A 27,474-nucleotide genomic window follows, 5' to 3' on the forward strand; every position below is an offset into this window, starting at 1 on the left:
TGCTAATCAGTCTCTTTCCCCCCTCTTTCTCCCTATCCCTCTCTCTCTCTTTCTCTTTTGCACTCTTCTTTTCTTTCCATTTCTCTGTCCATTTTCAGTGGATGCGACTCTGCTGATCTTAGACACTTTGAGTCAGTTCCCTATCATCCCTGCTGTTCCTGACCAGGCCACCCCCTCCCTGGTGAATGGTGAGCCCATGCTGGCCAGTGGAGAACCTGACTTATTCTCCTCTGCTGCTGTCACCATCACCCCAATGCTGAGCTTCATCAATGGAAAACATGAGGTGACCCTGGAGCCAGAGAGAAGACGGGTAGAGGAGGAGGTTGGGAGGAGACCAGGAGGAGACCAGTTCCAGTTTGAGGGCAATGTGACTGCTCTGGGGGGCAGCGAGGAGGAGATGACCCCCACCGTTTTTGATTACTCTGTGATAGAGATTGGTACTATAACAGATGAGACTGAGGTTCAGAATGAGATCTCTTTGGTGCCCAAGGAGGAACTGTTCTCAACTTCCCCACTGCCTTTGTCAATGTCCACTCTGGACACATTTTTTGAAAGCTATGGCCCTGAGATAGTTAATGTGGAGTCAACTCCTCCTCTGTCACCTCCAGAGCAGGTTGAGGAAACCGCACAAGGCCCTGCTGTAAAGACAGAAGTGACTGCAACCTCTGCACCTGTCACAACAATTGTGGAAACCACCCCATCCAAAACAGAGCAAACAGCCAAGGGTGTATCATCTTTTTCAGAAACCAGAGAGGGACCAAGTGACATCATAACTACGTCCACTGAAGCAGTGTCCACTGTTTCACCATCTGGCACAGCAGTAACCAAAGCGTCAGAACAAACCCAAACATCTCATACACCCACACCCCCTGAAGGAAGCCAGCAAGTCAGCACCTCTGTGTTTGACAAAGAGGTGGAGGGATCAGAGACACAACCCCCGGATGATGACAGTAATGCTGAGGTGACTCAGCCAGAAGGGTCTGTGGAAGAGCTCTCTCTCTCTCCCACAACTGAACTGCACGTGTCCACAGATGCGCCTGAAATTGCAGAAGGAACAAAGAGCACCTCTGCTGTTCCAGATGTTGTAATCTCCACTCAAACCCCTTTACTGTCCGTCCCTACACCCACTTCTGTTGATGTTGAAGATGGCTCACCGCCAGCGACCCCCAGTGACATTGAGGGCTCCACCTCAGGCGAGGAGGAAGGATCAGCACAGGACACACACACTCCTCAGGAACCAACCAGCACCACTCTGCCTTCCTTAACAACAAGTGCCCAAACAACTTTAGGAGAAACAATCACGACTGAGGTGACGCCATCCAAAGAGGCAGGCAGCACGAAATCTCATTCCTTGAGCTCTACCACTGCTGAATTTTTGACAAGCCAGAAAGAGGGAACAACAGTTAGCCAGCCTCTTGTGTCTCCCACCGTGAAAGACACGACTGCAGCGCATATTGTTTCCACACCAGAGCAGGAGACCACAGGAGACCACACTCCTGATATGTTCACAACCAGCTCTCCATCATCCAACATGGAACAGATCTTGTTAGGATCCACAACAACGTTACCAAGAACAAGCTCAGCAGACACTACACAGGAAAGTGAGATAACAGCACCGACCAAAGACCGAACAGGCACAGAGAAACCATTAGTTGTTCCTGTCATTGATGAGACTGAGACAACTTCAGATGAAGAGGGTTCTGAGAGTCTGGCAATATCTCCAATGTCCAGCAAAGAATTTCCTTCAACAACTCCAATATATAATACTATTCAGATGATTAAGACAACCATGGCAACTCTCTCAGACTTAGTCAGCCGATACACCACACAGGGCACAATTCTGACAAGTGAGGTACCTAAACAAGATGAAGAGACCACAAGCAAAGATAAACCTTCAGTTACCCCAACTATTACGGAGGAAGAAAGTTCAGGTGACTCGAGTATCTTTACTAGCACATCTACTGCAACACCGCTCTCTCCTCTTTATAGTACAGTCAAAACAGAACATGATGTGACCACAAGCTCAATAGCAACCAGTGAGGCTACAGAGCAAACAGAGAAACCATCAGCTACTCCGATTAGTGATGACACAAAGACTAGCACAGCCGTCACCCCTACAGATGAAGATGAGATTTCTCCGATGTCCACTAAGGAGTCTCTTGTGACAACAGCAACTCCTATGTTCAGCATGAGCAAAATGGAGGATGAGAAATCAACATTATCATCAAGCATTGAACCCAGTAAAAAAGTTGATGTGTCACCAACAGTCTCACCTTCTGTGACTTTCAGCCCAGCTGTTTCTAGTGGAGCTAATGTGGATAATCAAGTGACTGAGGCAAGCTCAACCCTATCCTCGACAGTGACCTCAGGTGACCTGACAAGTGAGATTTACACCAAAGACACTGCAATTCCCAGAGTGTCTTATTTTTATAGCACTGAGAAACCAGTAATTACTACCACAGTGTCATATGAAACGGCAGAGAGTGCAGTTAGAGAGCAGGTTGAGAAACTGGGAGGCTCAGAAAAACCTTCATCTATTCCTGTTACAGAGACAAGCTCAGCTCTCACCACAGATGAAGAGAGCTCAGGTGATCAGACTCCTGATATGTTTACCAAAGAGCCTGTCACTTCAACAGTTTCTTCTGTTTGTAGCACAGTCAAAGCAGAACAAATGACAACCACTGAAATGCCACATGTAATGATCACAACAGGAAAGAGTGAAGTTACAGGGCAGACTGAGAAATCATCGGGTTCAGAAAAACCATCAGTTACACCTGTTATTGATGAGGTGGTGACGAGCACAGTTATCTCCTCTACAGACAAAGAAAGCTCAGTTGACCAGACAAGAGATACGTTCACCATAGACTCTGCAACCACAACAACCACCACTTTTACTCTGTTTAGTACTGAGAACCCAGAACATGTAGAGACTACAGCATCACATGGAACTGCAACAGGGGAGTCTCCACAGACAGCTACTTCTCTGTATAGCACTGAGAAACCCGGACAAGTAACCACTTCATCACATGAAACTGCAACACCTGACACTGCAACTGCTACTACTACAGTTTCATCTGTATATAGCACAGAGAAAACAATGTCACAAGAAAATGCAACAGCGGAGATAGTCACAGAAGTCACAGAGAGGCCAACAAGCACAGAAAAACATTTAGGTACCCCTGTTACTGTTCACACAGAAGAGGATACAAGCTCAAATGGAGCAACAGCTGAGAAGTTCACCAAGGAGTCTGTTGCAACAACTACATCCACATCAGAGTCACTTAGTGCTTTCACTACATCAAGACTAACAGTGACCTCAAGTTCAATCTTGACCATTACAGAGGAAGATGGTTCTGGTGACCAGACACCTGATATGTTTACCAAGGCACCAGTCTCAATGATTGAGTTTTTCAGTAGATATACCACTGTTCATACATCTACTGGAAAGGTGATGGAACAAACCGGGGCATCAACACATACTACCCACAGCACCTCTTCACCCATGGACTTGGAGGGATCTGGAATCTCAAAGACAGAGGATGACCAAGAGACAACTCAGTCAGAAGGATTAAGTGTGGAGGTAGTAGTTGAAACCACCAGTAAACCACAGGACCAGTTCGCTGTAGCCACAGATGAGACAGAAATCAGAGAGACCGAGAGTAAATCTGAGGCTCTAAGTGTTGCAGCCTCAACACAGTCCACACAGCTCAGCCAAGAATCTACATCAACCCAAAACCCTCTATCCACTAGCACAGCTGAGACAATAGAATCACATACTGCTTCATTGTCTGAGCAAGGAAGTGGAGACTTGACAGAACCCTCTATTTCAGAAAGTGATGCCACAGAAGGTGAGAGTTTAGGTGATGACACATCTGCTATTACAACAGTCCCACTGCATACTACATCATCTTCAACAGACTCATTGGTTACAAAATCAGTAAGCACTGAAGTAACTCATGGAACCAAGGGGGTTGAGCAGACAGAAGAACCAACAGGCACAGATGGACCTTCAGCTGGCCCTGTCTCAAGTGTGACAGCCTCAGTGGTCACATTCACTGATGAGGAGAGCTCTGGCTACCTGACACCTGAAATGTTTACCAAGGAATCTACTACACCAACATCACTAGGTTCAGAAGCTTTGATGATCACATCTTCCTCCCCAATCATCGGCATTGACCAATTCCAAAGCACAACTGTAGGAAAAGTCATCACACCCACAGAAGAAATATATGAATCACCCATAGAATCTCCCACTGCAGCAGTTGAAACTTTGGAGCCTTCTGTGGACAAAGCAACTGGACTAGCAAGCACATCATCACCATTTGTCACTGCATTCACTTACGTAGACATGGGGGTCTCGGGAATCTCAGCAGCAGATGACGACCAGGAGACAAGTAAACCTGAAGGGTCAGTTGAGGAGGCACCAGTGGAAACCACCACTAAACCACAGTACCAGTTCACTGTAGCAACCGATGAGAATGAAATCGGAGAGACTGAGAGGACATCTGAGAGTCAAAGGAATGTTTCTTCAATAGAGATCACACAGTCCCAAGAATCCACATCAACCCAATCTCCTTCCATGTCAAGCACAGGTAAACCAGCAGAGGCTTCCACAGCCTCCTTCACAGAGCAGGGTAGTGGTGACTTGACAATAGACTCTATAGCTGAGGATGAACGGAGAGAGCACGAGAGTTCAGGTGAAGACATCTCAGATGTGTCCACTAAGCAACCTGAAAGCACGACTGCTCCTCTCCTGTCTAGTCCAGCAACAACAAAGGAGGAATTTACCACATTGTCTGTCAGTGGTGACGCCACCCTTGAAACAGCTGTTGAGGTTGATGCTACTCTATCAATCGGCACAACTGCAGAGGTACCTAAGTTTACTTCTAGCGCAGTTCAGACACCGGAAAGTGAGGTGACAGAAAAAGATGCAAGCAGCACAGAGAAACCATCAGTTGCTTTCATTTCAAATGTAACACTCGCAGGCGATAAAAGCTCAGGTGACCAGACCCCTGATATGTTTACCAAAGAGTCTGTTACTACAACGGTTTCTTCTGAATACAGCACAGTCAAAGCAGAACAAATGACGTCCACGACTAAAGTTTCTTCTCTGTTTAGCACTGAGAAGCTAAAACAAATATTGACCAGAGAACCTCATGAAACTGCAACAGCTGAGACTGCAAGTAATGCTACAAATACAATTTCTTCTCTGTATAGCACTGAGAAAACGACCACAGCGCAACAGGACACTGCAACAAAAGACAGTGAAAAGACTGCTACAATTTCAGCAACTTCTCTGTTTAGCAGTGAGAAACCAAGTCATATAACGACTTCAGTATCAAAGGAAATTGCAACAGTGGAGTCGATAATGACTGCTGCTGCTAATACATTTTCTTCTCTACATAGTACAGAGGAAACTGCTCATGTTGAAACTACCATCCTAGAGGAGGAGAGCTCAGGAGATCTGACTTCTGATATGTTTACTACTCAGTCAGCTGCCACCCTTCTTTCTCTAGTGTATAGTACTGTCAGACCAGAACAGCCAGAGGTACCATCAAGCTCAGAAATGCTATCAGTTGTTCCCATTATTGATGAAACAGAGACAAGCACCATCCTCCCTTCAGAAGAGTATACAAGCTCAGGTGGAGCAACAACTGAGATGTTCACCAAGGACTCTGTTGCAACAACTTCATCCACATCAGAGTCAGTTAGTGCTTTCACTGCATCAAGACCAACAGTGACCTCAAGTTCAATATTGACCCTTACAGAAGAAGATGGTTCCGGTGACCAGACCACTGATATGTTTACCAAGGCACCAGTCTCAACGATTGAGTTTGTCAGCAGTTATACCACTGTTCATACATCTACTGGACAGGTGATGGAACAAACCAGTGAATCAACACAGTATACACACAGCACCTCTTCACCCAGAGACTTGGAGGGATCTGGAATCTCAAAGACAGAGGATGACCAAGAGACAACTCAGGTAGAGGGATTAGGTGTGGAGGTCGTAGATGAGACCACCACTAAACCACAGGACCTGTTCTCTGTAGTCACAGATGAGACAGAAATCAAAGAGACCGAGAGTAAATCTGAGGTTCTAGGTGTTGCAGCCTCAACACAGTCCACACAGCTCAGCCAAGAATCTACATCAACCCAAAACCCTCTATCCACTAGCACAGCTGAGACAATAGAATCACATACTGCTTCATTGTCTGAGCAAGGAAGTGGAGACTTGACAGAACCCTCTATTTCAGAAAGTGATGCCACAGAAGGTGAGAGTTCAGGTGATGACACATCTGCTATTACAACAGTCCCACTGCATACTACATCATCTTCAACAGACTCATTGGTTACAAAATCAGTAAGCACTGAAGTAACTCATGGAACCAAGGGGGTTGAGCAGACAGAAGAACCAACAGGCACAGATGGACCTTCAGCTGGCCCTGTCTCAAGTGTGACAGCCTCAGTGGTCACATTCACTGATGAGGAGAGCTCTGGCTACCTGACACCTGAAATGTTTACCAAGGAATCTACTACACCAACATCACTAGGTTCAGAAGCTTTGATGATCACATCTTCCTCCCCAATCATCGGCATTGACCAATTCCAAAGCACAACTGTAGGAAAAGTCATCACACCCACAGAAGAAATATATGAATCACCCATAGAATCTCCCACTGCAGCAGTTGAAACTTTGGAGCCTTCTGTGGACAAAGCAACTGGACTAGCAAGCACATCATCACCATTTGTCACTGCATTCACTTACGTAGACATGGGGGTCTCGGGAATCTCAGCAGCAGATGACGACCAGGAGACAAGTAAACCTGAAGGGTCAGTTGAGGAGGCACCAGTGGAAACCACCACTAAACCACAGTACCAGTTCACTGTAGCAACCGATGAGAATGAAATCGGAGAGACTGAGAGGACATCTGAGAGTCAAAGGAATGTTTCTTCAATAGAGATCACACAGTCCCAAGAATCCACATCAACCCAATCTCCTTCCATGTCAAGCACAGGTAAACCAGCAGAGGCTTCCACAGCCTCCTTCACAGAGCAGGGTAGTGGTGACTTGACAATAGACTCTATAGCTGAGGATGAACGGAGAGAGCACGAGAGTTCAGGTGAAGACATCTCAGATGTGTCCACTAAGCAACCTGAAAGCACGACTGCTCCTCTCCTGTCTAGTCCAGCAACAACAAAGGAGGAATTTACCACATTGTCTGTCAGTGGTGACGCCACCCTTGAAACAGCTGTTGAGGTTGATGCTACTCTATCAATCGGCACAACTGCAGAGGTACCTAAGTTTACTTCTAGCGCAGTTCAGACACCGGAAAGTGAGGTGACAGAAAAAGATGCAAGCAGCACAGAGAAACCATCAGTTGCTTTCATTTCAAATGTAACACTCGCAGGCGATAAAAGCTCAGGTGACCAGACCCCTGATATGTTTACCAAAGAGTCTGTTACTACAACGGTTTCTTCTGAATACAGCACAGTCAAAGCAGAACAAATGACGTCCACGACTAAAGTTTCTTCTCTGTTTAGCACTGAGAAGCTAAAACAAATATTGACCAGAGAACCTCATGAAACTGCAACAGCTGAGACTGCAAGTAATGCTACAAATACAATTTCTTCTCTGTATAGCACTGAGAAAACGACCACAGCGCAACAGGACACTGCAACAAAAGACAGTGAAAAGACTGCTACAATTTCAGCAACTTCTCTGTTTAGCAGTGAGAAACCAAGTCATATAACGACTTCAGTATCAAAGGAAATTGCAACAGTGGAGTCGATAATGACTGCTGCTGCTAATACATTTTCTTCTCTACATAGTACAGAGGAAACTGCTCATGTTGAAACTACCATCCTAGAGGAGGAGAGCTCAGGAGATCTGACTTCTGATATGTTTACTACTCAGTCAGCTGCCACCCTTCTTTCTCTAGTGTATAGTACTGTCAGACCAGAACAGCCAGAGGTACCATCAAGCTCAGAAATGCTATCAGTTGTTCCCATTATTGATGAAACAGAGACAAGCACCATCCTCCCTTCAGAAGAGTATACAAGCTCAGGTGGAGCAACAACTGAGATGTTCACCAAGGACTCTGTTGCAACAACTTCATCCACATCAGAGTCAGTTAGTGCTTTCACTGCATCAAGACCAACAGTGACCTCAAGTTCAATATTGACCCTTACAGAAGAAGATGGTTCCGGTGACCAGACCACTGATATGTTTACCAAGGCACCAGTCTCAACGATTGAGTTTGTCAGCAGTTATACCACTGTTCATACATCTACTGGACAGGTGATGGAACAAACCAGTGAATCAACACAGTATACACACAGCACCTCTTCACCCAGAGACTTGGAGGGATCTGGAATCTCAAAGACAGAGGATGACCAAGAGACAACTCAGGTAGAGGGATTAGGTGTGGAGGTCGTAGATGAGACCACCACTAAACCACAGGACCTGTTCTCTGTAGTCACAGATGAGACAGAAATCAAAGAGACCGAGAGTAAATCTGAGGTTCTAGGTGTTGCAGCCTCAACACAGTCCACACAGCTCAGCCAAGAATCTACATCAACCCAAAACCCTCTATCCACTAGCACAGCTGAGACAATAGAATCACATACTGCTTCATTGTCTGAGCAAGGAAGTGGAGACTTGACAGAACCCTCTATTTCAGAAAGTGATGCCACAGAAGGTGAGAGTTCAGGTGATGACACATCTGCTATTACAACAGTCCCACTGCATACTACATCATCTTCAACAGACTCATTGGTTACAAAATCAGTAAGCACTGAAGTAACTCATGGAACCAAGGGGGTTGAGCAGACAGAAGAACCAACAGGCACAGATGGACCTTCAGCTGGCCCTGTCTCAAGTGTGACAGCCTCAGTGGTCACATTCACTGATGAGGAGAGCTCTGGCTACCTGACACCTGAAATGTTTACCAAGGAATCTACTACACCAACATCACTAGGTTCAGAAGCTTTGATGATCACATCTTCCTCCCCAATCATCGGCATTGACCAATTCCAAAGCACAACTGTAGGAAAAGTCATCACACCCACAGAAGAAATATATGAATCACCCATAGAATCTCCCACTGCAGCAGTTGAAACTTTGGAGCCTTCTGTGGACAAAGCAACTGGACTAGCAAGCACATCATCACCATTTGTCACTGCATTCACTTACGTAGACATGGGGGTCTCGGGAATCTCAGCAGCAGATGACGACCAGGAGACAAGTAAACCTGAAGGGTCAGTTGAGGAGGCACCAGTGGAAACCACCACTAAACCACAGTACCAGTTCACTGTAGCAACCGATGAGAATGAAATCGGAGAGACTGAGAGGACATCTGAGAGTCAAAGGAATGTTTCTTCAATAGAGATCACACAGTCCCAAGAATCCACATCAACCCAATCTCCTTCCATGTCAAGCACGGGTAAACCAGCAGAGGCTTCCACAGCCTCCTTCACAGAGCAGGGTAGTGGTGACTTGACAATAGACTCTATAGCTGAGGATGAACGGAGAGAGCACGAGAGTTCAGGTGAAGACATCTCAGATGTGTCCACTAAGCAACCTGAAAGCACGACTGCTCCTCTCCTGTCTAGTCCAGCAACAACAAAGGAGGAATTTACCACATTGTCTGTCAGTGGTGACGCCACCCTTGAAACAGCTGTTGAGGTTGATGCTACTCTATCAATCGGCACAACTGCAGAGGTACCTAAGTTTACTTCTAGCGCAGTTCAGACACCGGAAAGTGAGGTGACAGAAAAAGATGCAAGCAGCACAGAGAAACCATCAGTTGCTTTCATTTCAAATGTAACACTCGCAGGCGATAAAAGCTCAGGTGACCAGACCCCTGATATGTTTACCAAAGAGTCTGTTACTACAACGGTTTCTTCTGAATACAGCACAGTCAAAGCAGAACAAATGACGCCCACGACTAAAGTTTCTTCTCTGTTTAGCACTGAGAAGCTAAAACAAATATTGACCAGAGAACCTCATGAAACTGCAACAGCTGAGACTGCAAGTAATGCTACAAATACAATTTCTTCTCTGTATAGCACTGAGAAACCTACCACAGCGCAACAGGACACTGCAACAAAAGACAGTGAAAAGACTGCTACAATTTCAGCAACTTCTCTGTTTAGCACTGAGAAACCAAGTCATATAACGACTTCAGTATCAAAGGAAATTGCAACAGTGGAGTCGATAATGACTGCTGCTGCTAATACATTTTCTTCTCTACATAGTACAGAGGAAACTGCTCATGTTGAAACTACCACCCTAGAGGAGGAGAGCTCAGGAGATCTGACTTCTGATATGTTTACTACTCAGTCAGCTGCCACCCTTCTTTCTCTAGTGTATAGTACTGTCAGACCAGAACAGCCAGAGGTACCATCAAGCTCAGAAATGCTATCAGTTGTTCCCATTATTGATGAAACAGAGACAAGCACCATCCTCCCTTCAGAAGAGTATACAAGCTCAGGTGGAGCAACAACTGAGATGTTCACCAAGGACTCTGTTGCAACAACTTCATCCACATCAGAGTCAGTTAGTGCTTTCACTGCATCAAGACCAACAGTGACCTCAAGTTCAATATTGACCCTTACAGAAGAAGATGGTTCTGGTGACCAGACCACTGATATGTTTACCAAGGCACCAGTCTCAACGATTGAGTTTGTCAGCAGTTATACCACTGTTCATACATCTACTGGACAGGTGATGGAACAAACCAGTGAATCAACACAGTATACACACAGCACCTCTTCACCCAGAGACTTGGAGGGATCTGGAATCTCAAAGACAGAGGATGACCAAGAGACAACTCAGGTAGAGGGATTAGGTGTGGAGGTCGTAGATGAGACAACCACTAAACCACAGGACCTGTTCTCTGTAGTCACAGATGAGACAGAAATCAAAGAGACCGAGAGTAAATCTGAGGTTCTAGGTGTTGCAGCCTCAACACAGTCCACACAGCTCAGCCAAGAATCTACATCAACCCAAAACCCTCTATCCACTAGCACAGCTGAGACAATAGAATCACATACTGCTTCATTGTCTGAGCAAGGAAGTGGAGACTTGACAGAACCCTCTATTTCAGAAAGTGATGCCACAGAAGGTGAGAGTTCAGGTGATGACACATCTGCTATTACAACAGTCCCACTGCATACTACATCATCTTCAACAGACTCATTGGTTACAAAATCAGTAAGCACTGAAGTAACTCATGGAACCAAGGGGGTTGAGCAGACAGAAGAACCAACAGGCACAGATGGACCTTCAGCTGGCCCTGTCTCAAGTGTGACAGCCTCAGTGGTCACATTCACTGATGAGGAGAGCTCTGGCTACCTGACACCTGAAATGTTTACCAAGGAATCTACTACACCAACATCACTAGGTTCAGAAGCTTTGATGATCACATCTTCCTCCCCAATCATCGGCATTGACCAATTCCAAAGCACAACTGTAGGAAAAGTCATCACACCCACAGAAGAAATATATGAATCACCCATAGAATCTCCCACTGCAGCAGTTGAAACTTTGGAGCCTTCTGTGGACAAAGCAACTGGACTAGCAAGCACATCATCACCATTTGTCACTGCATTCACTTACGTAGACATGGGGGTCTCGGGAATCTCAGCAGCAGATGACGACCAGGAGACAAGTAAACCTGAAGGGTCAGTTGAGGAGGCACCAGTGGAAACCACCACTAAACCACAGTACCAGTTCACTGTAGCAACCGATGAGAATGAAATCGAAGAGACTGAGAGGACATCTGAGAGTCAAAGGAATGTTTCTTCAATAGAGATCACACAGTCCCAAGAATCCACATCAACCCAATCTCCTTCCATGTCAAGCACAGGTAAACCAGCAGAGGCTTCCACAGCCTCCTTCACAGAGCAGGGTAGTGGTGACTTGACAATAGACTCTATAGCTGAGGATGAACGGAGAGAGCACGAGAGTTCAGGTGAAGACATCTCAGATGTGTCCACTAAGCAACCTGAAAGCACGACTGCTCCTCTCCTGTCTAGTCCAGCAACAACAAAGGAGGAATTTACCACATTGTCTGTCAGTGGTGACGCCACCCTTGAAACAGCTGTTGAGGTTGATGCTACTCTATCAATCGGCACAACTGCAGAGGTACCTAAGTTTACTTCTAGCGCAGTTCAGACACCGGAAAGTGAGGTGACAGAAAAAGATGCAAGCAGCACAGAGAAACCATCAGTTGCTTTCATTTCAAATGTAACACTCGCAGGCGATAAAAGCTCAGGTGACCAGACCCCTGATATGTTTACCAAAGAGTCTGTTACTACAACGGTTTCTTCTGAATACAGCACAGTCAAAGCAGAACAAATGACGTCCACGACTAAAGTTTCTTCTCTGTTTAGCACTGAGAAGCTAAAACAAATATTGACCAGAGAACCTCATGAAACTGCAACAGCTGAGACTGCAAGTAATGCTACAAATACAATTTCTTCTCTGTATAGCACTGAGAAACCTACCACAGCGCAACAGGACACTGCAACAAAAGACAGTGAAAAGACTGCTACAATTTCAGCAACTTCTCTGTTTAGCAGTGAGAAACCAAGTCATATAACGACTTCAGTATCAAAGGAAATTACAACAGTGGAGTCGATAATGACTGCTGCTGCTAATACATTTTCTTCTCTACATAGTACAGAGGAAACTGCTCATGTTGAAACTACCATCCTAGAGGAGGAGAGCTCAGGAGATCTGACTTCTGATATGTTTACTACTCAGTCAGCTGCCACCCTTCTTTCTCTAGTGTATAGTACTGTCAGACCAGAACAGCCAGAGGTACCATCAAGCTCAGAAATGCTATCAGTTGTTCCCATTATTGATGAAACAGAGACAAGCACCATCCTCCCTTCAGAAGAGTATACAAGCTCAGGTGGAGCAACAACTGAGATGTTCACCAAGGACTCTGTTGCAACAACTTCATCCACATCAGAGTCAGTTAGTGCTTTCACTGCATCAAGACCAACAGTGACCTCAAGTTCAATATTGACCCTTACAGAAGAAGATGGTTCTGGTGACCAGACACCTGATATGTTTACCAAGGCACCAGTCTCAACGATTGAGTTTGTCAGCAGTTATACCACTGTTCATACATCTACTGGACAGGTGATGGAACAAACCAGTGAATCAACACAGTATACACACAGCACCTCTTCACCCAGAGACTTGGAGGGATCTGGAATCTCAAAGACAGAGGATGACCAAGAGACAACTCAGGTAGAGGGATTAGGTGTGGAGGTCGTAGATGAGACAACCACTAAACCACAGGACCTGTTCTCTGTAGTCACAGATGAGACAGAAATCAAAGAGACCGAGAGTAAATCTGAGGTTCTAGGTGTTGCATCCTCAACACAGTCCACACAGCTCAGCCAAGAATCTACATCATCCCAAAACCCTCTATCCACTAGCACAGCTGAGACAATAGAATCAACTCCTGCTTCATTGTCCGAGCAAGGAAGTGGAGACTTGACAGAACCCACCATTTCAGAAAGTGATGCCACAGAGGGTGAGAGTTCAGGTGATGACACATCTGCTATTACAACAGTCCCACTGCATACTACATCATCTTCAACAGTCTCATTGGTTACAAAATCAGTAAGCACTGAAGTAACTAATGGAACCAAGGGGGTTGAGCAGACAGAAGAACCAACATACACAGATGGACCTTCAGCTGGCCCTGTCTCAAGTGTGACAGCCTCAGTGGTCACATTCACTGATGAGGAGAGCTCTGGCTACCTGACACCTGAAATGTTTACCAAGGAATCTACTACACCAACATCACTAGGGTCAGAAGCTTTGATGATCACATCTTCCTCCGCAATCATCAGCATTGACCAATTCCAAAGCACAACTGTAGGAACAGTCATCACACCCACAGAAGAAATATATGAATCACCCATAGAATCTCCCACTGCAGCAGTTGAAACTTTGGCGCCTTCTTTGGACCAAGCAGCTGGACTAGCAAGCACATCATCACCATTTTTCACTACATTCACTTACGTAGACATGGGGGTCTCGGGAATCTCAGCAGCAGATGACGACCAGGAGACAAGTAAACCTGAAGGGACAGTTGAGGAGGCACCAGTGGAAACCACCACTAAACCACAGTACCAGTTCACTGTAGCAATCGATGAGAATGAAATCAGAGAGACTGAGAGCACATCTGAGAGTCCAAGTAATGTTTCTTCAATAGAGATCACACAGTCCCAAAAATCGACATCAACCCAATCTCCGTTCATGTCAAGCACAGGTAAACCAACAGAGGCTTCCACAGCCTCCTTCACAGAGCAGGGTAGTGGTGACTTGACAATAGACTCTATAGCTGAGGATGAACGGAGAGAGCACGAGAGTTCAGGTGAAGACATCTCAGATGTGTCCACTAAGCAACCTGAAAGCACGACTGCTCCTCTCCTGTCTAGTCCAGCAACAACAAAGGAGGAATTTACCACATTGTCTGTCAGTGGTGACGCCACCCTTGAAACAGCTGTTGAGGTTGATGATACTCTATCGATCGGCACAACTGCAGAGGTACCTAAGTTTACTTCTAGCGCAGTTCAGACACCGGAAAGTGAGGTGACAGAAAAAGATGCAAGCAGCACAGAGAAACCATCAGTTGCTTTCATTTCAAATGTAACACTCACAGGCGATAAAAGCTCAGGTGACCAGACCCCTGATATGTTTACCAAAGAGTCTGTTACTACAACAGTTTCTTCTGAATACAGCACAGTCAAAGCAGAACAAATCACGTCCACGACTAAAGTTTCTTCTCTGTTTAGCACTGAGAAACCTACCACAGCGCAACAGGACACTGCAACAAAAGACAGTGAAAAGACTGCTACAATTTCAGCAACTTCTCTGTTTAGCACTGAGAAACCAAGTCATATAACGACTTCAGTATCAAAGGAAATTGCAACAGTGGAGTCTATAATGACTGCTGCTGCTATTACATTTTCTTCTCTACATAGTACAGAGAAAACTGCTCATTTTGAGATTACCATCCTAGAGGAGGAGAGCTCAGGAGATCTGACTTCTGATATGTTTACTACTCAGTCAGCTGCCACCCCTCTTTCTCCAGTGTATGGTACAGTCAGACCAAAACAGCCAGGGGCACCATCAAGTTCTGAAATGCCATCAGTTGTTCCTTTTATTGATGAAACAGAGACAAGCACCGCCCCCACTTCAGAAGGGGATAGAAGGTCAAGTGGTTCAACACCTGAGATTTTCACTAAGGAGTCATTTGCAAGAACTGCATCCACATCAGAGTCAGTTAGTGTTTTCACTACAACAAGACCAACTGTGACCTCAAGTTCAATCTTGACCCTTACAGAGGAAGATGGTTCTGGTGACCAGACCCCTGATATGTTTACCAAGGTATCTACTATTGCAACATCTCTGGATGTCACCTCACAGACAACAATTGCAATTGCCCTGCCTTCAGTCACTGCCATTGTCGAGAAAACAACAGGTTTGATTTATACCCTCAGAGATGAGGGATCAGGGGACACAGCTGAAATTATTCCCCAAGAATCATCTACGACTCCCATTGTTACCCTGATAGATCAGACACGGGAACCAATGGAGACATCAGCTACAGTGATCGGAACCTCACAGGAAGCACTCACTGATATAACAGAATCTGGACAGACTAGAGAAACAGGAAGGACATCAGGTATTCCCCTTATTGATGATACAGAGAAAAGTTCAATTCTTGATATGTTTACCAAAGACGCTGCAACCGCCACGGTCTCCGCTCTTTTCAGTCCAGAGAAACCAGGACATGTCGGAATGACAGCATCACATGAATTTGCAACAGATGAGACCTCAAAGACAGCTCCTACTTCTGCTTTGTCTCTATATGGCACAGAGAAAGCAGGACAAGTAACAGAAAAATCAACAGTTATCCCTATTACCGGTGACATAGAGACAAGTTCATTCCTCACCTCTACAGGTGAAGAATGCTCAGGTGACCAAACAACTGAGATATTTACGATGACTTCCTCTGTGACACCTATATCTTCTTTGTATGGCACAGAAGAAACAGGTTTAGCTAACATTGCTGTCACATCATCCACATCTCCAGACATTGAAGAGGTGTTCAATGACAGTACCGCAGAGGCTTCACTCGTTGAAGATAAACCTTCAACTGCTCAAACTACCAAACAACTAGAGGGAGAACTTACGTTCCTCAGTACAGCCCCTGACAAAAGTTCAGTCCTCACCACAGAAAAAGGGAGCTCAGGTGATCAGACACCTGATATGTTTACCAAAGACACAGGAACAATAACAGTTTATTCTCTGTTCAGTACTAAGAAGCCAATACAAGTAGTGACTACAGCATCGCATGAAACTGCAGCAGCTGAAATATCAAAGATTACAATCACTTCAGCGTATTCTCTGTATAGCACTGAGAAGCCTACCACAGCGTCACAGGAAACTGCAACAGCAGATAGTAAAAATACTTCTACAACTATAGCAACTTCTCTGTTTAGCACTGAGAAGCCAGGACATATAACGACGTCAGTATCACAAGAAACTGCAACAGTGGAGTCGAAAATGACTGCTGCTGCGGCTACAGTTTCTTCTCCACATACTACAGAGAAAACTGCTCATGTTGAAACTACCACCCTAGAAGAGGAGAGCTCAGGAGATCTGACTTCTGATATGTTTACTACTCAGTCAGCTGCCACCCTTCTTTCTCTAGTGTATAGTACAGTCAGACCAGAACAGCTAGAGGTACCATCAAGCTCAGAAATGCCATCAGTTGTTCCCATTATTGATGAAACAGAGACAAGCACCATCCTCCCTTCAGAAGAGGATACAAGCTCAGCTGGAGCAACAACTGAGATGTTCACCAAGGACTCTGTTGCAACAACTTCATCCACATCAGAGTCAGTTAGTGCTTTCACTGCATCAAGACCAACAGTGACCTCAAGTTCAATCTTGACCCTTACAGAGGAAGATGGTTCTGGTGACCAGACCACTGATATGTTTACCAAGGCACCAGTTTCAACTATTGAGTTTGTCAGCAGTTATTCCACTGTTCATACATCGACTGGACAGGTGATGGAACAAAACAGTGCATCAACACAGTATACACACAGCCCCTCTTCTCCCAGAGACTTGGAGGGATCTGGAATCTCAAAGACAGAGGCTGACCAAGAGACAACTCAGGCAGAGGGATTAGGTGTGGAGGTAGTAGATGAGACCACCACTAAACCACAGGACCTGTTCTCTGTAGTCACAGATGAGACAGAAATCAAAGAGACCGAGAGTAAATCTGAGGCTCTAGGTGTTGCATCCTCAACACAGTCCACACAGCTCAGCCAAGAATCTACATCATCCCAAAACCCTCTATCCACTAGCACAGCTGAGACAATAGAATCAGCTCCTGCTTCATTGTCTGAGCAAGGAAGTGGAGACTTGACAGAACCCACCATTTCAGAAAGTGATGCCACAGAGGGTGAGAGTTCAGGTGATGACACATCTGCTATTACAACAGTCCCACTGCATACTGCATCATCTTCAACAGACTCATTGGTTACAAAATCAGTAAGCACTGAAGTAACTCATGGAACCAAGGGGGTTGAGCAGACAGAAGAACCAACAGGCACAGATGGACCTTCCGCTGGCCCTGTCTCAAGTGTGACAGCCTCAGTGGTCACATTCACTGATGAGGAGAGCTCTGGCTACCTGACACCTGAAATGTTTACCAAGGAATCTACTGCACCAACATCACTAGGGTCAGAAGCTTTGATGATCACATCTTTCTCCGCAATCATCAAAATTGACCAATTCCAAAGCACAACTGTAGGAACAGTCATCACACCCACAGAAGAAATAGATGAATCACCCATAGAATCTCCCACTGCAGCAGTTGAAACTTTGGCGCCTTCTGTGGACCAAGCAGCTGGACTAGCAAGCACATCATCACCATTTTTCACTACATTCACTTACGTAGACATGGGGGTCTCGGGAATCTCAGCAGCAGATGACGACCAGGAGACAAGTAAACCTGAAGGGACAGTTGAGGAGGCACCAGTGGAAACCACCACTAAACCACAGTACCAGTTCACTGTAGCAACCGATGAGAATGAAATCAGAGAGACTGAGAGCACAGCTGAGAGTCCAAGTAATGTTTCTTCAATAGAGATCACACAGTCCCAAGAATCCACATCAACCCAATCTCCTTTCATGTCAAGCACAGGTAAACCAACAGAGGCTTCCACAGCCTCCTTCACAGAGCAGGGTAGTGGTGACTTAACAATAGACTCTATAGCTGAGGATGAACAGAGAGAGCACGAGAGTTCAGGTGAAGACATCTTAGATGTGTCCACTAAACAACCTGCAAGCACGACTGCTCCTCTCCTGTCTAGTCCAGCAACAACAAAGGAGGAATTTACCACATTGTCTGTCAGTGGTGACACCACCCTTGAAACAGCTGTTGAGGTTGCTGCTACTCTATCAATCGGTACAACTGCAGAGGTACCTAAGTTTATTTCTAGCGCAGTTCAGACACCGGAAAGTGAGGTGACAGAAAAAGATGCAAGCAGCACAGAGAAACCATCAGTTGCTTTAATTTCAAATGTAACACTCACAGGCGATAAAAGCTCAGGTGACCAGACCCCTGATATGTTTACCAAAGAGTCTGTTACTACAACAGTTTCTTCTGAATACAGCACAGTCAAAGCAGAACAAATGACGTCCACGACTAAAGTTTCTTCTCTGTTTAGCACTGAGAAACCTACCACAGCGCAACAGGACACTGCAACAAAAGACAGTGAAAAGACTGCTACAATTTCAGCAGCTTCTCTGTTTAGCACTGAGAAACCAAGTCATATAACGACTTCAGTATCAAAGGAAATTGCAACAGTGGAGTCGATAATGACTGCTGCTGCTAATACATTTTCTTCTCTACATAGTACAGAGAAAATTGCTAATTTTGAGACTACCATCCTAGAGGAGGAGAGCTCAGGAGATCTGACTTCTGATATGTTTACTACTCAGTCAGCTGCCACCCTTCTTTCTCTAGTGTATAGTACAGTCAGACCAGAACAGCCAGAGGTACCATCAAGCTCAGAAATGCCGTCAGTTGTTCCCATTATTGATGAAACAGAGACAAGCACCATCCTCCCTTCAGAAGAGGATACAAGGTCAGCTGGAGCAACAACTGAGATGTTCACCAAGGACTCTGTTGCAACAACTTCATCCACATCAGAGTCAGTTAGTGCTTTCACTGCATCAAGACCAATAGTGACCTCAAGTTCAATCTTGACCCTTACAGAGGAAGATGGTTCTGGTGACCAGACCACTGATATGTTTACCAAGGCACCAGTCTCATCGATTGAGTTTGTCAGCAGTTATACCACTGTTCATTCGTCGACTGGACAGGTGATGGAACAAACCAGTGCATCAGCACAGTATACCCACAGCACCTCTTCATCCAGAGACTTGGAGGGATCTGGAATCTCAAAGACAGAGGATGACCAAGAGACAACTCAGGTAGAGGGATTAGGTGTGGAGGTAGCAGATGAGACCACCACTAAACCACAGGACCTGTTCTCTGTAGTCACAGATGAGACAGAAATCAAAGAGACCGAGAGTAAATCTGAGGCTCTAGGTGTTGCATCCTCAACACAGTCCACACAGCTCAGCCAAGAATCTACATCATCCCAAAACCCTCTATCCACTAGCACAGCTGAGACAATAGAATCAGCTACTGCTTCATTGTCTGAGCAAGGAAGTGGAGACTTGACAGAACCCTCTATTTCAGAAAGTGATGCCACAGAAGGTGAGAGTTCAGGTGATGACACATCTGCTATTACAACAGTCCCACTGCATACTACATCATCTTCAACAGACTCATTGGTTACAAAATCAGTAAGCACTGAAGTAACTCATGGAACCAAGGGGGTTGAGCAGACAGAAGAACCAACAGGCACAGATGGACCTTCAGCTGGCCCTGTCTCAAGTGTGACAGCCTCAGTGGTCACATTCACTGATGAGGAGAGCTCTGGCTACCTGACACCTGAAATGTTTACCAAGGAATCTACTACACCAACATCACTAGGGTCAGAAGCTTTGATGATTGCGGAGGAAGATGTGATCATCAGCATTGACCAATTCCAAAGCACAACTGTAGGAAAAGTCATCACACCCACAGAGGAAATAGATGAATCACCCATAGAATCTCCCACTGCAGCAGTTGAGACTTTGGAGCCTTCTGTGGACCAAGCAGCTGGACTAGCAAGCACATCATCACCATTTTTCACTGCATTCACTTACGTAGACATGGGGGTCTCGGGAATCTCAGCAGCAGATGACGACCAGGAGACAAGTAAACCTGAAGGGACAGTTGAGGAGGCACCAGTGGAAACCACCACTAAACCACAGTACCAGTTCACTGTAGCAACCGATGAGAATGAAATCAGAGACATTGAGAGCACATCTGAGAGTTCAAGTAATGTTTCTTCAATAGAGATCACACAGTCCCATGAATCCACATCAACCCAATCTCCTTCCATGTCAAGCACAGGTAAACCAACAGAGGCTTCCACAGCCTCCTTCACAGAGCAGGGTAGTGGTGACTTGACAATAGACTCTATAGCTGAGGATGAACTGAGAGAGCATGAAAGTTCAGGTGAAGACATCTCAGATGTGTTCAGTAAGCAACCTGCAAGCACGACTGCTCCTCTCCTGTCTAGTCCAGCAACAACAAAGGAGGAATTTACCACATTGTCTGTCAGTGGTGACGCCACCCTTGAAACAGCTGTTGAGGTTGCTGCTACTCTATCAATCGGCACAACTGCAGAGGTACCTAAGTTTATTTCTAGCGCAGTTCAGACACCGGAAAGTGAGGTGACAGAAAAAGATGCAAGCAGCACAGAGAAACCATCAGTTGCTTTCATTTCAAATGTAACACTCACAGGCAATAAAAGCTCAGGTGACCAGACCCCTGATATGTTTACCAAAGAGTCTGTTACTACAACAGTTTATTCTGAATACAGCACAGTCAAAGCAGAACAAATGACGTCCACGACTAAAGTTTCTTCTCTGTTTAGCCCTGAGAAGCTAAAACAAATATTGACCAGAGAACCTCATGAAACTGCAACAGCTGAGACTGCAAGTAATGCTACAAATACAACTTCTTCTCTGTATAGCACTGAGAAACCTACCACAGCGCAACAGGACACTGCAACAAAAGACAGTGAAAAGACTGCTACAATTTCAGCAACTTCTCTGTTTAGCACTGAGAAACCAAGTCATATAACGACTTCAGTATCAAAGGAAATTGCAACAGTGGAGTCAATAATGACTGCTGCTGCTAATACATTTTCTTCTCTACATAGTACAGAGAAAATTGCTCATTTTCAGACTACCATCCTAGAGGAGGAGAGCTCAGGAGATCTGACTTCTGATATGTTTACTACTCAGTCAGCTGCCACCCCTCTTTCTCCAGTGTATGGTACAGTCAGACCAAAACAGCCAGGGGCACCATCAAGTTCTGAAATGCCATCAGTTGTTCCTTTTATTGATGAAACAGAGACAAGCACCGCCCCCACTTCAGAAGGGGATAGAAGGTCAAGTGGTTCAACACCTGAGATTTTCACGAAGGAGTCATTTGCAACAACTGCATCCACATCAGAGTCAGTTAGTGCTTTCACTACAACAAGACCAACTGTGACCTCAAGTTCAATCTTGACCATTACAGAAGACGATGGTTCTGGTGACCAGACCCCTGATATGTTTACCAAGGTATCTACTATTGCAACATCTCTGGATGTCACCTCACAGACAACAATTGCAATTGCCCTGCCTTCAGTCACTGCCATTGTCGAGAAAACAACAGGTTTGATTTATACCCTCAGAGATGAGGGATCAGGGGACACAGCTGAAATTATTCCTGAAGAATCATCTATGACTCCCATTGTTACCCTGATAGATCAGACACGGGAACCAATGGAGACATCAGCTACAGTGATCGGAACCTCACAGGAAGCACTCACTGATATAACAGATTCTGGACAGACTAGAGCAAAAGGAACAACATCAGTTGTTCCCATTTTTTATGAAACAGAGACAAGCACCATCCTTACTTCAGAAGAGGATACAAGCTCAGCTGCAGCAACAACTGAGATGCTCACCAAGGACTCTGTTGCAACAACTGCATCCACATCAGAGTCAGTTAGTGCTTTCACCTCATCAAGTCCAAAAGAGACCACAAGTTCAATCTTGACCCTTACAGAGGAGGATGGTTCTGGTGACCAGACCACTGATACGTTTACCAAGGCACCAGTCTCAACGATGGAGTTTATCAGTAGTTATACCACTGTTCATACATCGACTGGACAGTTGATGGAACAAACCGGGGCATCAACACATTCTACCCACCTCACCTCTTCACCCATGGACTTGGAGGGATCTGGAATCTCAAAGACAGAGGATGACCAAGAGACAACTCAGGCAGAGGGTTCAGGTGAGGAGGTAGTAGTTGAGACCGCCACTGAACCACATTACCTATTCACGGTAGCCACAGATGAGACCGAAATTAGAGAGACTGAAAGCACATCTTGGACATCAAATGTTGATGCTTCAAAAGAGTTCACACAGTCACAGGAATCCACATCAACCCAATCTCCTTCCATGTTAATAACAGGTAAACCATCAGAGGCTTCCACAGTCTCTTTCACAGAGAATGGTAGTGGTGACTTGACAATTGACTCTACAGTTGAGAATGATGGTACAGAGGATGAGAGTTCAGGTGAAGACAATTTAGACGTGTCCACTAAGCAACCTGCAAGCACGACTGCTCATCTCCTGTCTAGTCCAGCAACAACAATGGAGGAATTTACCACATTGTCTGTCAGCAGTGTCACCAGCCTAGAAACAGCTGTTGAGGTCGATGAAACCCTATTATCTGGCACAACTGCAGAGGTACCTAAGTTTGTTTCTATCACAGCTCAGACCCCGGAAAGTGAGGTGACAGAAAGAAAAACAAGCAGTACAAAGAAATCATCAGTTGCCTTAATTTCAGATGAAAGCTCAGGTGACCAGACCTCTGATATGTTTACCAAGGAAACAGCCCAAACAGAATCCATTGTGTCAAACACACCAGGCCCAGATGATGAGGGTCATGTCAGCCCAGATACTGAAACCCCCATCAGTCCAGATGCTACACAGCCCCCTGCTACTGTGAATGATCGCACAACTATGACTGATAGCACAACTATGAGTGACCGTACAACACACCGATTCCATATAACCGAAAGAGACCATACTACGACGAGAGCCCGTACAACAGTGAGTGATCATTCAACTGTTGGAGACCACACAGTAGCAAGAGACCACACAACTGTCAGAGACCATACAACAGTGCCTTTTAGATTACAGTCATCCACATTCACTGCTCTCCCCTCTATTATGTACCAGGGTGTTACTGACCAGCAGGTCACCTCAACAAGCAGCCAAACCAAAACTGACCAGACCCCCACCATGGTGGTGCACGGTACGAAACCATCAACAAGCACAGTTATCATATTTACAGAGGAGGCCGGAGATGAGGACACACTGTTCTCCACTGTTACAGAGAGCATGACCACAACCCCTGAGATTATCACTAAAGATGAAACCATAATTGACGCTGATACTGTGGCAATGGTTGAACTCTCCTCACCTCTCTACCCCACCATCTTTACAGAGGAAGCATGGGGAGTCACAGCCATTACCATGACACCACAGTCCTCAATTACAATGACAAAAGAACCTGAAGGGTCTGGGACAGATGACTGTTTGTCTTCCACAATTGACTCACTGAGTCTGGCCACAACACAAATCCCATCAGTCACCTCTGTAGATATATCTGCAGAGGCAAGTGCTAAGACAACAAGAAGGTCTGCAAAAGTTAAACATTCAGAGATTGTGAGAACGACCACCTCGTCATCTGTAGAGGATGTTTTTAGTGAGGTGTCTACTTCAGTGTTTGTGTCCTCTGTAGCTCAAACCACCCAAACCAGAGCTCTATCCACGGAGTCCAGCTCTCAGACGGCATTCACCACACCAACTGTGTTTATTGATGAGTTCTCCGGAGATGGTGTCACTGGTGAGGAGTCTGATACAGAGCCTACTCCTTCTGCCCCTGTATCATCCCAAGCATCAACTCTCCCCATAGATACAAGCTCACAGACCACAGTTAGCAGTGAGGAATTCCCGACAGATGCAATTGAATTATCCACCACCCCTTCTCCTATTACTGTTAAAGCTAGAGTAGAAGACACATCTGATGAGCATTCTGAAGTGGAGGCCACAACAACTTCATCTAGTTCCACCCAAGCCACCAAGGTGTCTGACACTCCTACACAACATACGCCAGTGTCCACTGAAGAAGACAAAGGGACTGTGAAACCAACCAGCCCATTGCCTGTTGATGAGTCTTCAGGAGAAGACGACTCTGAAGGCTCTGGATCTGAGACCTTCACCTCTGTAGTGGAGACCTCCCAAACCACAATCCCCACCTCAACAGCTGCTAAGGAGGGTGACGCGACAGAGATTAACATTCTAGTACCTTCATCTTTAGAGGAGGGCATCTCTGGGGATGACATGAAGACTTCAAATCCCAAACCCTCTGAAGCCACTTCCTCTCTGTATAGCAAAGATAAACCATCAGTTGCTTCCATTTTGGATTTAACCTCCACAGATGAAGAACGCTTTGGTGACCCAACCCCTAAAACGTTTACCAAAGAGTCTGTTACTGTACGTTTACAAATGACATCCACAACTACGGTTTATTCTCTGTTTAGCACTGAGAAACCTTCACTTTCTTCCATTTCGGATATAACCTCCACAGACGAAGAGAGCTCTGGTGACCATACCCCTGAGAATTTTAGTAAAGCGTCTAAAACAACCACCGTTTCTCCAGTTGACAGCACTGTCAAAATGGAGCAGGTAACAGCCACAACAATGTCACCTGAAAAAGCAACAGCAGAGATTGAAAAGACTACAACTACTACAGGGTCGTCTCTGTTTAGGACTGAGAAAACAGAGAAAGCTTCCTCCCAGGCAAGTTTGTCTGTCCATTCCACTGTTGCGCCATCTGTAATGCTCCATGTGGTGGACCAGTTTGTCACAGATTTTGTCCCCGAGGTGGACGTGACAAAACTTGAAGAATCTTTCCAACAGGCTAGGTCTGAGATTGCATTTACCCAACATGCATCTACCCATACCTCTGCTATGTCAGTCACTACAACAGCTTCTTCTGTACACAGCACTGTCAAAGCAGAACAAGTGACAACCACGGTAAGGCCACATGTGATGTCACCAGAAGAGACTGCAGCCATTGATCCGACAGAAACACCAACAGATGACATAGAAACAGGTTCTACAGATGAAGAGAGTTCTGGAGATGAGACAAGTCCGATGACCACCCAGGAGTCTCCTGTAACAGAAGCTCATTTACACAGTAGCACAGCCAAGCCATTGCAGACATCAACATCAGCTGTCTATGAATCCGTGGCTGACCTTACCTCTCCTGAAACAACTGCTGATAGTGAAGAAACCAAACAGACAGACCTATCTAACACAGGACAGCCATCATATATTGCCAGTTCAGTGAAAAGCACAGTGATCTCAGTCCTACCTGATAAAGATAAGGAGAGCTCAGGTGACCAAACCCTTGACATTTTTACCAAAGACTTACCAACTACTACAGTTTCCTCTCTGTTTAGTCCAGAGGAACCTACAACAACATCACAGGAAACTGTAACAGAGGAGAGTGAAGTCACTGAGCAAACTGAGAGACCATCAGGCTCTGGAAAACCATCAGCTACCATCTCTGTCTTACCTTCCACAGATGACCAGAGCTCAGGTCACCAGACAAGTGAGGGTTTCACTACAGACGATTCTTCAACAGAAGATCCTCTCTTGGCTAGCACAGTGCAGGCAATTGCCTCTGTCTATTCCACTGAGGCAGCATCAGAGTCTGACGTGGTGGTCCAGTTTGTCACAACATTTGCCCCCATACCAGACATGACAACACCAGAGGAATCATTTGAACAGGCCAGGTCGGAGATAACATTTACTCATCGTCCTCATACTGATCTCTCTTCTGAGGAAACAGCATTGCCTACAACCAGTCCCATGCTGCCTAAGGAAGATTCAAGCCAGTCTTTAGAAACTATAACTGCACCTGCACAGAGCTCAGAATCAACTTTTGTCTCTACTGCTTCTCCAGTGACTGATGCTGTTTTACCCACACCAGAGGCAGAGGAACAAGTTGAAGCTTCAAGCCAGGTACCTACAACAGAGGAGGCAGAACAAGAGGCTGCGGTTGAAGAGACAAGCGTTCCTATCATTGTTTCTCCGCTAACTGAGAAGGTATTAGAAACTAAAGTGAACAGCACACCATCTGCAATGACATACATTTATGAAATGGTGGACTATGAAAGTACCTCAGAGCCAGTACAGGTTAAATCTATACCTTCCGTCGTTATAACCACCACAAAGCCTGAGGTGGAAGCAACAGCGCTCAGAACTGCCCCAACACAGAATGTCCCAACACAGACTGTCCCAACACAGAATATTCAGAGTGTGTCATCGAGTTCAGAGAGCAGATCAGATGAACTGTCCAGCCCATCTGTGACTCAATCAGTATTATCCTCCTATAGCTCAGAAAGCAGTTTGGAGGAAAAGTTGACAATTGCTTCAACCTTGAAGCCAGAGAATGACACAACAGAGGAGACCACCCCATCCCTCTTTGTGACTCAGACAGAACTGACAGCCGCCGTCACTGGTTCACCCTCTCTCACGACTTCTAGTGTTGAAATTAAGTCAGCCGGTTCTGAGAGCAGTCCAGAAGAAAATACAGTTTCTGAGAAGCCAGAGATTGACACTGTGGAGGAAACCACCCAATCGTTGGCACAGATTCAGACCGGGGTTTTGCCAGGTGTCACCAGTCCACCATCTCGCCAGTCTCCAGCCGACCCCGGAGCGGAGTCCCTTAGTGTCGTAAGCTCCTCTGAGAAACATGAAGCACAGGGTGAAATTGAGGAAGTTGTTACTCCTACCACGGAGATGCCAACGAGGGAAAAGCCAGAGTACACAACTGAATCGCCAGCAGGAAGACAGAACCAGCCAGAATCAGTTGCTACAATCCACAGTATTCCTTCATCTGTGTCTGCGGAGGAGGAAACCATGGACTATGATAATGTATCAGGACCTACGTTAGTCGAGGGTGAACCCCCCATCAAGGGAGTAGAAACTACCACTTCAGCTGAGACCAGACTGGATTTGGGGCACACGATCGTTGGCGAGACAATTGAAATTGCAGGTATGTGGTTGTCAATGTTACAATGTTATTGTGTGCTATGGAAATATCATATCATAATTTTAAACGTTTGTCATTTAACGTTTATCTTCTCTAGAATGTGAAGTCA

General features: G+C 45.6%; 1 protein-coding gene across 2 annotated transcripts in view; it reads left to right on the top strand.

Annotated features, from left to right (window-relative positions):
- The window catches only part of LOC110525309 (uncharacterized), a 67,558-nt gene that overhangs the window by 26,417 nt on the left and 13,667 nt on the right, over positions 1-27,474 (top strand). For both annotated transcript variants that reach the window (XM_021605320.3, XM_090237038.1), the window contains exon 8: positions 99-27,368. In XM_021605320.3, coding sequence (XP_021460995.3) covers positions 99-27,368 — 27,270 coding nt within the window. The remainder of the gene's footprint in view (positions 1-98; positions 27,369-27,474) is intronic.

Source organism: Oncorhynchus mykiss, chromosome 6, assembly GCF_057628025.1.
Source record: "Oncorhynchus mykiss isolate SJ-2025 chromosome 6, ASM5762802v1, whole genome shotgun sequence".
Classification (NCBI taxonomy): domain Eukaryota; kingdom Metazoa; phylum Chordata; class Actinopteri; order Salmoniformes; family Salmonidae; genus Oncorhynchus; species Oncorhynchus mykiss.